At 37.2% G+C, this 12,763-nt stretch overlaps 1 protein-coding gene across 2 annotated transcripts in view; it reads left to right on the forward strand.

Moving 5' to 3' along the window:
* The window catches only part of LOC117964180 (calcium/calmodulin-dependent protein kinase type IV-like), a 107,913-nt gene extending 95,196 nt beyond the window's left edge, over positions 1–12,717 (forward strand). For both annotated transcript variants that reach the window (XM_058991709.1, XM_058991713.1), the window contains 6 exons: positions 733–823; positions 1,595–1,669; positions 4,925–5,000; positions 8,223–8,349; positions 9,648–9,800; positions 10,345–12,717. In XM_058991709.1, the coding sequence (XP_058847692.1) occupies positions 733–823; positions 1,595–1,669; positions 4,925–5,000; positions 8,223–8,349; positions 9,648–9,800; positions 10,345–10,509 (687 nt within the window). In that variant the 3' untranslated portion in view covers positions 10,510–12,717. The remainder of the gene's footprint in view (positions 1–732; positions 824–1,594; positions 1,670–4,924; positions 5,001–8,222; positions 8,350–9,647; positions 9,801–10,344) is intronic.
* Positions 12,718–12,763: the final 46 nt, after the last annotated feature.

Genomic DNA, 12,763 nt, shown 5'->3' on the forward strand with positions numbered 1-12,763 from the left:
ATTCCTATACAGATGCTCAGAATGAGCTTGAGGGGTTAGTGGCAGATGTGTGCAGTCTATTGCTCCCAACACATTGGGGAAACCAGAAATGTCATAGAAATTTGTTTTCAAGGCTTATAAGTACACCCTGCTTTTAGGGAAAAATAGGTATTTGGGTGTTCATCTCCAAAATACACTGAGTACAACTGGCAACGCACGAGAAAAACGGACTGAAAAATGACAGCAACATGCTTTCAAAAATTCTTAACAAATTGATGCAATTGTAAGTGTTGCAATTGCCGGCAGTTTTAGTACATCCCATTATAATATTTGAGAACCCTCATCTCCACTCCATTTTTGCGAATTTCATACAGCAACACTAAGCTCAGCTGAGAGTGAGGAGAATGGCACTTAAGTTATTTTTATGTTTGAGCTGCTGTGATCTGAGTGCCTAGTAGTACTACTAATGGTATGAGGTTGAGGGATCTAATCTAATTTACTGTACGAGGCAGTAACTCAGTAAAATACCTGGTGTTCACAGATGTATGCCAGTCCTAGTTTCTATTGTTATTTAACAAAGCCTCATAAAAAACTTTTTTTTATCCTGCCACAGACGTGTCACACCTGAAAAGTTCTTCATTAACTGCTGCTAAGAGGAAAACTTCATGGAACAAGCTAACTAAACATAAACATGTGATTTCGTTGACTGCATTCATTTTATGGTCTGCGTCCTGTTCTTTTCCCTCTGTACAGTACCTGCATGAAAACGGAGTCGTGCATCGCGACCTCAAGCCTGAGAACCTTCTATATGCCACCTCAGCTCCTGACGCACCACTCAAGATAGGTATGGCTTTCAATGTCTTCATGAAGGCAACTGATAAAATTGGAAACACCAGCGACACGTAGAACTCCTTTTTGTGTGTGATTTTGCCCTCACCTGACTGATTCATTTGTTACACAAAAGGCCTTCCTGACATGTATTGCTGTAAAGCTTCATGTTTCTGTTCGAAGTTAGTTTCAGTCAAGTTTTAATTAATTAGTTAAAAGACTTCAAACGAATGCAATAGAGTTTGATATTCATAAAACTGTTCTAGACTTTTGTTAAAGAAGCCATATTTTAATGAATATCAAATCTTAAAGTATTTATTTGTATTTTTAATGAGGAATCTGTTCCGCCCGCCCATGATGGCCCTACACCCTATTGATGGTGTTACAGCAGGTGGTTCTAGTTTTAGTCCGACTCCTACCTTTAGAAATACATCACATATATCATATGTAACAATGGCTATTCGAATGCGTCTGTTTTGTCCAAAATGGTTTTCAGAAATTGATGCCTGTGAACCAATATTTTCCTTGTTCTATAAAATTCTGTTTTTACTGGTACCTACTAGAATAAATTGAGAAATATGACTGATGCTGGGCATTTGTTATACTTCAACCCACTAAATATAGTAGAAAATGAAATTTCAACCATAAAATGAACAGAGGAGATTTTTAACTGTACTTAATTAATCTGTCATGTATTATAATATATTGCATGATGCAGCCTTTTCTATTATGAAAAACTGAAGGACTGCGTCCAAACCTGATACAGTTTTTTTGTTTTTTTTTACAGCTGATTTTGGCCTATCTAAAATCGTGGATGACCAGGTCACGATGAAGACTGTCTGTGGAACCCCTGGATATTGTGGTAGGTTTAATCTTGCTGCTGTCTTTCCAGCAGGTCTACAGTTTCTGTTTAAAATCAACATGTTTTTTTTGTGTTTGTTTTTTTTCCTGGGTATTTGCTGTACCTAAACAAGTCAGAGCAGTATTTACATTTTCTTTTTTTTTTTTTTAAAGAAACTAAAAAAATCAACACTCTTAATAACATTTTATATCTACTTGCTAGAACCAGTCATTGTATTTATCTTGCTCTTAATTGTATTATTACTTGTACTGTGATTCTTGAAATGTATTTTTGTTTACGACTGTAAGTCGCCCTGGATAAGGGCGTCTGCTAAGAAATAAATAATAATAATAATAATAATAATAATAATAATAATATATGGGACCGAACATAATGATTATAGGTCAGTTATCATTAGTATCAGTATCCTATTTATTTATTATTTATTTATTTCTTAGCAGACGCCCTTATCCAGGGCGACTTACAATCGCAAGCAAATACAAATACATTCAAGTGTTACAATATAAGTCATACAATAGAACAAGAAATACAATAATTCTCAAGTGTGACAAACCACAATTCAATAATACAGCAGATAATAGTGAAAGTTACATCAGGATATGATTAAGTAGTGATAGTTACATCAGGATATGATTAAGTACAAAATACTACAGATTAAACACTTGGGAGATTACAATATTCTGAGGTACAGGATTAAATGCAGTAAAATAGGGGGCAGATAAGAGCAAAATAAAGCATATTTAAATGAAGGGTGATAGTGTCCCAGGATACAACAGAGGAGTTCTACAGGTGCTGTTTGAAGAGGTGAGTCTTAAGGAGGCGCCGGAATGTGGTCAGGGACTGGGCAGTCCTGACATCTGTAGGAAGGTCGTTCCACCACTGCGGAGCAAGGGTGGAGAAGGAGCGGGCTCGGGAGGCAGGGGAGCGTAGCGGAGGTAGAGCCAGTCTTCTAGTGCAGGCGGAGCGGAGAGATCGAGTGGGGGTGTAGGGAGAGATGAGGGTCTGGAGGTAGCTGGGTGCAGTCTGATCAAGGCATCTGTAGGCTAGTACAAGAGTCTTGAACTGGATGCGAGCGGTGATCGGGAGCCAGTGGAGCGAGCGGAGTAGTGGAGTAGCGTGGGCGAAGCGAGGTAGAGAGAACACCAGGCGAGCAGCAGAGTTCTGGATGAGCTGGAGCGGACGGGTGGCGGACGCAGGGAGGCCAGCCAGGAGGGAGTTGCAGTAGTCTAGGCGGGAGAGTACCAGGGCCTGGACCAGGAGCTGGGTAGCATAGTTGGTGAGGAAGGGTCGGATTCTTCGGATGTTGCTCAGGAAGAATCTGCAAGTGCGTGCCAGAGTGGAGATGTGCTGGGAATAAGAGAGGCAGGGGTCCAGGGTGACTCCAAGGTTTTTAGCTGAGGAAGAGGGAGAGAGTGTGGTAGATTCCAGAGGAACAGAGATAGAGAGATCAGAGGAGGGGGAGGAGGAGGGAAAGAAAAGGAGGTCAGATTTAGAGAGGTTGAGTTTTTAATAGAATAGAGTATCAGAATAGAGTATTATTAATAGAATAGAGTATCAGAATCTGTAAGGTCTTGATACAGTTCTGTCAGTTCTGCTGTCTTACCAATGGTGAATGAAACTAACTAACTAACAACACAGAATGCAACTTGCATTACAAAAATGTAGTTAGGATTAACACATGAATCAGTCATGCGATCCCATTAACAGCAAAATGTGTGCTACATATTGAAGGTGTTCTTGTCATGGCTAGTATATACAGTAGATGGGAGAATTGAACCACCAGGAGTGACATGCCCTGTGCTATCCAGTGAGTTCGGTGGTATAACTAAACATTAAGAGCAGTATCTCTGGAGTCTTGTTACTTTGCTTTACCCATTAAATCACACTAACATCGGACATCTATCATGCTACACTTCAGCTACCAGCTGTCATTTATACAAGGGTGGTATCTTTTTGTTGCAGCAATCCCTTTGGAAAGGGTTCAAGACTTCTTTATGCTGCTGATTGGGGAGACTGTGACAATTTTAACAGAGAAGATACATTCTGAGAGCAAAAGATAAAAGACAATTCAGACAGTGCACTGCAGAAATCAGTTCCTTCAGGCCTGGTGTCTGCCTTTTTATAAGAAAAAAAGGATTTCTTACCAGCTAATGAATTTAGATCAACTGATAATAATAATAATAATAATAATAATAATAATAATAATAATAATAATAATAATAATAATAATAATAATAATAATAATAATGATGATGATAATTTTGATAAGGAACACATTTTTGTTTTGGATTTATTGGTTGGGGGTTAGGGACACATTTGTTCCCTTAATGTAGACAGCAACTATTTTTGTAAACAAGATGAGTGGTGTTGACACTAGTCCAGTGAATAAAAAGTGATGCCTAATTGGATTGAGAAGATAACAAGCTGTTGCATGATAGGAGGAGGTAACGAGAGCCGTTTGCTGCATATTATGATATAAGTGCTTGTCAGAACTGTGAACTCCTGGCTATTTGTAACTATGGAAACAAAAGGAGACATGACAGTGATGAAGCACCAGGAAGAGTAGTGCTGCATGGGAAAAAAAAACAACACATTGTATTATTTTCTACTCCCTGTCTCAGTGTCTTCATCATAATCCCAATATTGCTTATTAGGAGGGCAAAATCAATTAAACTCTTTGATTTTCCATTTGGGTTCTTAGTGTTTTTTGTGTATGGCTGCCCAGCCAGGTTAGCTGTTCCTGATGGGTGCAAACCCTTTCAGTGGTTTTCTGGACTATGGTGTGTCTTACGCTTCAGCAGGAAAACCCTTCAAAATCTGTTAGTTTATCAACATGCAGTTTATGCCTCATATCCAACGTGTGTCATACATAAATACAATACATAGTAAAATGAGTTCAAAGTAAGAAACCTGAGTTTACCAGGCACCAAGGGGTCTGGGTATGTGTGGGTGTTCAGATGGCAGCCTATCTGCTTCTGCCTGAAGTTCAATCAGTTCTGTGATTTTGTGGCTCGGAAGAGCAGGTGACCATTAATATATGTTTTTTTTATTTTTTTTTATTATTCCCTTTCAGAAACAAATTTTGAGAAATACAATTTGGAGTATATAGCTTTAAAAATATAGCCCTGTGTGTCATTATAATCCCTAACTCTTCATTCTTGTTATTTTGTTCTGAAAATGTGCTTTAAACGTAATATTCATGTAAAAGGTAAGAAATGCTGCAGTTGTAAAACAATGTATTTTGTGTTCTTTCAGCTCCTGAAATTTTGCGAGGCACTGCTTATGGGCCAGAGGTTGACATGTGGTCTGTAGGAGTGATAACCTATATACTGTGAGTGAAGTATATACACATACAGGGACAGAATAATACTTTTGTATACTTTTCACACTAATTTACTATCTTTGTAAAGCAGTAATAATTGTAAACTATAATACCAGTCTTCACCGGGTGTATTTAAGATGATCAGAGCCAGTTTACAGATGTCTAGCTAGCTGGTTAAAAAAAAAGTCAACTTTTAAGAATAAATAAATACAAATAAAGTCCTGTTCCCTGTAAAATGACATATAGTCAATCAAGTGTCTAAATCTAATGTTAATATAATCTAGTTGATGTGTTGCTGTACATGTCTAAGCTTTATGTGGAAAGGCTACAAGGACGGGTTTATGAATATGCCAGGGATGTGCTGATTAGATAGTATGCAGTGCTTGTCATACCATGTCTATAGACACTGTGTCACCACACAGAGCACCCCCATACCTCCCACTTCCCAGTATCCAGGAATACTGCCAAGTTAGTTTTTTTTCCTCTTTGGTGCATACTTCTTCCCTTTAATATCTAGGAATGACTAGTGTATAAATAACCAAACACACAGATCTACCTTTCCTTGTTCATAGTTACATCTAGTGTATACTGTTTGTGAGTGACGTTCAGAATCTGTGAGCAGCTTCTGTATGGTGAGAAACACAGTACTGTTGCTAGCTCCATATGCTGTATGTGTGACGCATCTAAAGTGCTGTTTTTCCAATAGCTGCAGGGATGCCAAGGTCAGTTCTTGGCAAAGCATGAAATTAAAGAGGGATTTAAATGAGAATGCCTGTTTTCATTAGGTAGCAATTGGGCTCAACAATAGACCCACAGACTCGGTCCATCTGGACTGTTTTAAACAAAAACAGCAAACACAGTTTAAAATCTATGGTGAAGCCTTACTAGCTGTTAGAGATTTGCGGGGGGGAGATAAATCCACTTAAAAAAAATAATAAAAAAATCACAGAAAATAATAGCACAGTTGTATATAGCAAGTAGACAATTCTGTTCTGTTAGAATAGAAAGTTACATTTTTGTGCTTTTTTTTCTCTGAACTATTCATCAGCTGGAGCATTGCTTCTGTCATTTACCTGCCCTCCATTCGCTTCACAAAAAAGGTAGTTTCCCATAGTGCCGTGCTCAATAATTCTCAGGGCTACCACATTCAAATGAGAAACTATTAATTTTTTTCCGTAGAGCAATGCGATGGTCATGGCAGGTTGTGTTTTACTTTAAAGAGATTCATCTACTGTTGCTATTGATGTAATCCAGACATGTATGTGGCAGGAAGTAACCATTTGGTTGTGTTGGATTTTCAGTCTTTTTGTTTTTAAAAATCATTGTCTTTATTTTACATTTTAAATGGTACACCATTGAAGACAGTAGAACTATTATTAATTCAATGTACTGTACAACATTTTACCAAAATTGAAGTACCTTGACAGAAAGCCGTAAATAAACCTGTATGGTGGTAAATACAGTTTATATAAGAAGTGACAGTATTGTGTATTATATATTGAATGATCTTCTAAAGCATGTTAGATTTTAACAACTCATTAGTGACCTCTAGTGGTAGACTTTAACTACAGTAAGTAACTCCACAAGGTGAAGAAATAATGAAAATACAAAAATAAATGCTTTTGACGAATTCTGCACATTTAGGTTTATAACAGTAAGTACAATCTAAGTGCATTCGTTTTCAACATCATATTAAAAACATACTGTATACCAGAAAATGTATACAGGAGCTAACAATTATTGCACAATTTTTTACAGTTACATACTCAATAAATAATTTTGCTACATTGATAAACATACTGCAGGGAGATAATCAGTTCTGTGCGTGTTTATTATTTGTCAACTTTATTTTTCTTTCTGACACATTAAACCTAATTACATTGTTGTTCATTTAGCTCACTGTTGTAACAGATTCATTTACTGTAGAGCAGATTGCACTATGTAGCCTAAATTGGGTTTTCGGCTGGTTTTGCTCGAGAAAAGCAGTTTGATTTTATAAATAGTGACTTCTGTTAATAAAGTGACCCAATTCATAACAGTGGTCTCAATGCAGCCAATACAAAAAAAACCTCTCACTGTAAGCCTGTTTTAGGTCATTAAATATGGATTGTTATTCTTGGTTCTGTTCTGTATTAAAAGAGGGTTGCGGGCTCATTGGGGGCATAAATGCAATTGTAAAATTCTGCTTGCAATTTATATTGTTTTATATAAATATGCTTCTATACTTTATACGTCATTTGAAATGTGCAGATGTTTCAAAGACAACAAAGTAACTGCAACATTCCGCTGTGAGATCACTTCATGTGCTGTAGCACTGTTTCACTCCAATGAAGAAACAACATATATTTAAAACAAGAAAAAGGGGAGCCACTGAAACAATATGTTGTTAAGAGGAGCCAGTAGAAATGCTGCTAATGCTAATAAGAGGTAGAAAATGGATTGCGATTGAAACAAGAATGCAAATGTAAAAAAGCTTTTAAATAGTTTTTTTTTTTAAACAGGAAGCTTAATGAACAGTAATTGCAGTTTACAGTAGAAGTCATTTTACATAAATGCTTGCTGCCAGATTTGCTAACCTGCCTTGCTTGTGGGCTGATGCTCATTGAGCATCCATTGAGAGGAACTCAAGTGGAGCTTTGATGACATTGTTATGCCTGCACTGTAGAAATTGTTTCTAAAAAAAACAAACTCTGAATTTACTCCAAATTAAAGTGAGCACTATAGACTATAGCAGTTGCTCAACATGAAACGTGACTTTTTCCTTTTTCAGGTTAGTAAATGTATACAAATGTTTTAACATTTTGATTTCTTTTTTACTACATATATTTGATTTAATCCAGAAATATTTGTTTCTTAATGATAAACAATGAAGCTGCCATACTGTGTGCTATTTAACCAGGATTGTCAAATCCTTCTAATGTGTAAATTCAAACCATTTACTGACTCTCTCCATGAATACGTACCATAGGATTCCTACAGACAAAGCATTTAGCCTGGAACTAGTTAGACCTGTGTTATAGGGCATGAGTGGTTTTTATAGCAAGTTGACTATATTTGATTCAGCTTATGTCTAATTTAGTACAATATACAATGTCAAATGTCACTGAGAATGTGCAGCTGCAGTGCATCTGGTTTGCAACCCTCGATGACAGATTAACGGGAAGTGTAAGTTCCTGTTGTCGTCAGCTACAGAGAAACACACATAACATTTGTTTTCTTTCACTTTGCAAGGCTTTGCGGGTTTGAACCGTTCTATGATGAAAGAGGAGATCAGTACATGTTCAAGAAGATTTTAAACTGTGAATATGACTTTGTCTCCCCCTGGTGGGATGATGTGTCCCTAAACGCCAAAGATCTGGTGAGTCGGAACATATGCACTGTATGCTTGATCTCTTCATTCATTAAAAAAAAAAAAAAATGCTGTTCTAGTATATACAGTCATGCCCATTCACCCCCTGTCTTAATACTTAATATATTCTTTTGCAGGACTGTTTCTTAGGTTCCTAGGGTTTATTTTGACACTGCAGGTACATAGGTCACTTTAAAAAGAGACTTCTGCGTCTGTCTTTCACCAAAACAAAATAACCCTTCCTAGTCTTAAACTGTACTTGATGGTAGTTGTTGCAGAGCTGCGGTATGTATTTATAATTACAGTATTGTAAAGTTAAAATAAGCCTAGCAACCCAAATGGTTTGTATTCAACTGTAACACAGCGATGACATTTATTTATTTATTTATTTTTTACTATACAGTAGGTGGCCATTTCCCCTGGTCATTGTTCTCCCTTCTTGTCATAAGTGTTCTGTTTGTGGCACGTGATACCTTGCTTGTAAAATCCCCTCTTGTGAAAGGTGCTATTAGTCACTCCATTAATGTCATCCACTTGATTATCTGCATGGGACATTATGCAAGCGTTCAAGCGTTCCTTGTTACTCCATATCACTGTTACATTATCACCCAACAGTATTATGTTAATGTAATATTTTTTTAAGCCTGCTATTGTGTTCCTTGTGTTGCCTGCAGTGCTTTCTTGTACACTATCGCAGTTCCAGCCCTCAGTTTATTGAGGAGGTTCTTTAGTTGTTGTATGTAGTCAGTGATCTGAGCTGTGCTGATTTCAACTGAGCTGTGATGGCTGTAGATCATTTAAACCATTTTTATTTTGGTTCTTGGTTTTTTGTTTTTTAATTCAGCGTATACTAATATTTCAAATACAATGCTTTAGATAACTGCTGCATCCTTGCGAGTTTGATCTACAACACAGCACATGAAGTGATTAGATACCAGGAAGCAGAAACAATATTCTATCTTGAACGTTGTCTTTGAAATATCTCCACATTGCAAATTCAGCTGTAGAAAAAGTAGAATACATATCTCAACACTGGAAAATGGATGGAAACCTCTGTTAATACAACTTTTCATATGTAGAAATGTGAGCATTACTGTGGTCAGTCCCCTGGCATTGCGAGGTGAGGAGAGCGGGTAGGAGACCAGAACGTTAGGTTAAAGTGAAACAATAAGATCACACTACAGTGAAGTGTACTGATCCTGCCTAATTGTTATATATAATCTACTTGCAGTTTGAAGAACCCACTATATAAATCATTTTTTTAAATGGTTTGAGGATTTTCTATGTATATATTTCCTTTACTGCAGGTGAGGAAACTGATCGTCCAGGACCCGAAAAAGCGGCTCAGCACTTTCCAGACCCTGCAGCACCCCTGGGTGACAGGGACGGCAGTTAACTTTGCACATATGGACAATGCACAGAAGAAACTCCAGGAGTTCAATGCCCGTCGCAAGCTAAAGGTACAGAAAAAACTTAATGAGCTGGCAGTTGGATAAAATATGAATGCAGTTTCACTTCAAATGAAAGCTATTGCAAGCATTTAAAAATAGAAGGATCAATCCTGTTGCTAAAATGAGCATTTACTGTATAGGCATCCATACATCCTTCATACAGGAAAGACTTCATTTGGCCCATTGCAATTTTACTTTTTTGTATGTTTGATCCTAAAAACCAGGTCATAAGTATCTGCACAATCTTAGGTCTATCTATTACAAATCAAGGCAATGGTAAATGGATACAGGTAATCAGTTATACTTGGATACTTGTAACTTGTGTCCAGTGAAGAGGTTACCTTGAAGAAGCTGGCATGTAATCAATGAGAAGTGCAGACAGTACTTGCTTGAATTTTACAACCAAGAGCTGAACCAGCTTAACCAGCTAAAAGAAATAGTGTCGTACTAACTCAACCAGGGCTGGCCATTTCTTACATTTCCAACACCTGAAAACATTTCAGAAATGTTGATACCTTTTTCTTATACGTCTTGTGTCTGTGATTCTCTTCAGGCTGCGGTAAAAGCTGTCGTAGCATCAACCCGCCTTGGAAGCGCAGGAAGTCACGGCAGCCATGACAGCACCAGGAACAGCCGCAATCACTCGCCTGTTCAAGGGAACGAAGCCGAGGCCCAGCAGCCACAGGAACCAGCACAGACAGAGAAGGAGGGCTTATAGGTCCCCCTGCCAAGCCCTGCCTCAGAAAGGCCTCTGGAACCTGTCATGATAACTGCTTTGAAAGTTTTGGAAAGTTCTGGAAAAGTGGCATTGTTTTTTTTTTGAGATCACACACTGATGGTCACAGCAATGAACAGGTTTGGAATTGTGACAATTCACAATTGTGACACTTCATTTTTAATGCATGTGAATGCTTTGTCAACAAAGAAAAATAACAAAAGCATGAGACTGCCTATGTGACATGTGAATGGGCACAATGTTATGAAATGCCAAGTGTTTAAAAACACACATGAACCAGATATTCCTTGCATTTGTCTATTTGTAGGCTGCTTCTGGGTTTCAACGGGTGATGGGTCTTTAATTTGTGCTTATTAGAATGGTTGTAGTTTAATACTATGTTTACCATTAATATACTGATGCACAAAAGAAACGCAACACTCAGGTCTAATGGATTTAATCAAATATTTTAAACATAGACATCAAACAAAATCACAAAAAATGTGAACAAAAATACAGATCAAAGAGTCATGGTAAGTTTTCAGTATGAAACGTGACACGCTGTCAAAATTAAAACATTACAACGTTAGTATCGGGTATGACCTCCCTGAGCATTAAAACAATCCTGGCAGCGTTGACGCATAGACCTCTGCCTTCCAGGACGTGGCCTGTCCCTCTCAGAGCCAGTTTCCTGTCTGCTGATTGTTGAAGCAGAACATCTCATTCTCCAGGGCAACTTCTGTCACAGACAGGCCGCATTCAATCATGCTGATAGCAACCAGGCGATCTTCATTACTCAAGCAGGGAATGGTCGTATCTTTTGCTGTTCTTGCGTTCATTAAAATAATGTCTTTTCGAATGGCTGTTTATACAGATTCTTAATCAACTCATTTTGGCTATTTTAACTCAACTCAAATACAGAGCACCTGGCGTTTTTATGAAATCTTGAGCTCAGTATTTTGTTATCCCAAGGAACAATACTACTCAAACAATCAACAAACCTATCTGTTCACTATTTAAAATGTAAATAACATTATATATGTGCCCAATGAGCTATTGATGTAAAACTTAAGACTGCTGCGTTTTCATTGTGCATCAGTATATATATATTTTTTGTAGACAGCATTGTATCTCTATATAGTAAGCATTCAATGATTGTTGCTGATGCTTTGTAAGGTATGGGAAATTGCTTTGGGTAGTTTAATATTTCAAAATGTTTACAGAACTGTAGTGTGTTAGATTTATATGCAAAATACATTCCATTAATTACAGAAGATGGAAAATGAATTATTATTCCGAATGGCCATGCAATTGTACCAATTTTTGATCTTGTAAAGAGAATGCCTTATTGTACCTTCACTGGTTTGTACATTTTATTAGTGACAACAAATAATAGTTCATACCTTGTAATTATTACACTGATACTGTAAAGAGCTGCGTGTGAAAAACATGGTGTGCACAAAAAAATACTAGCTCTGATCTACAGCATTGTATTTAGCAGATTCAGAGAGATAAAATTGAGTTGTCATTATGTTCTACTGCAAGATATTTACAGAGCTTGTTAAGGCATTTAAAACCGTTGGCTTTTGTATGAAAACCTCAAAGATGTCCAATTTTACATTTTTAACAAGCTCCCTCCCCATTTGTTTTACTGCAGCACTAACGAGTTGCAAGGCACTGCAGGTCCAGTAAAATAGAATTTGAATGTTTAGCAATCATGGCAAATACATTTGCTTCAATGGACTGCACTGCTTTTATTTTGGGTCGTTTTAAAAATATACCACTCTGCTGTTCCTAAACTTGTAAATATATATTTTGTGATATACCTGTATTTATTATGGCTAATGGGCTGAATGTCACAGAAATCAGGCAGCTTTTTTTAATGTATAATATTAACAGCCAACCTGGTAAATGGATGAAGAGCTAGCCTTGTGTTCTACGCAACTTATTTGCCAGTGTGTTTGTTTGTTCTTTATTCCTATAGTCTTCAGGTAATGCTGTGGTCGGGGTGTAATTGCATTTTCTCGTCTTTGACTGACCACTTTGATTTCCATAAAGCGACTCAAACAAGACTCTGTGCATGTCTTTGATGCGGGGGGCACTGTTTTGCATGGGGAACAATTATACAACAAAACCCTGAGATTGTCTTTATATAATGTACTGTATTTTAATTATTTATATAAAATAAAAGGTATGTTTTAACAGTCGAAACTTTCAAAAGCAAGTATTATACTGGAAAGATTGCATTTAGCAATTC

This window comes from Acipenser ruthenus, chromosome 2 (assembly GCF_902713425.1).
Source record: "Acipenser ruthenus chromosome 2, fAciRut3.2 maternal haplotype, whole genome shotgun sequence".
NCBI classification, from domain to species: domain Eukaryota; kingdom Metazoa; phylum Chordata; class Actinopteri; order Acipenseriformes; family Acipenseridae; genus Acipenser; species Acipenser ruthenus.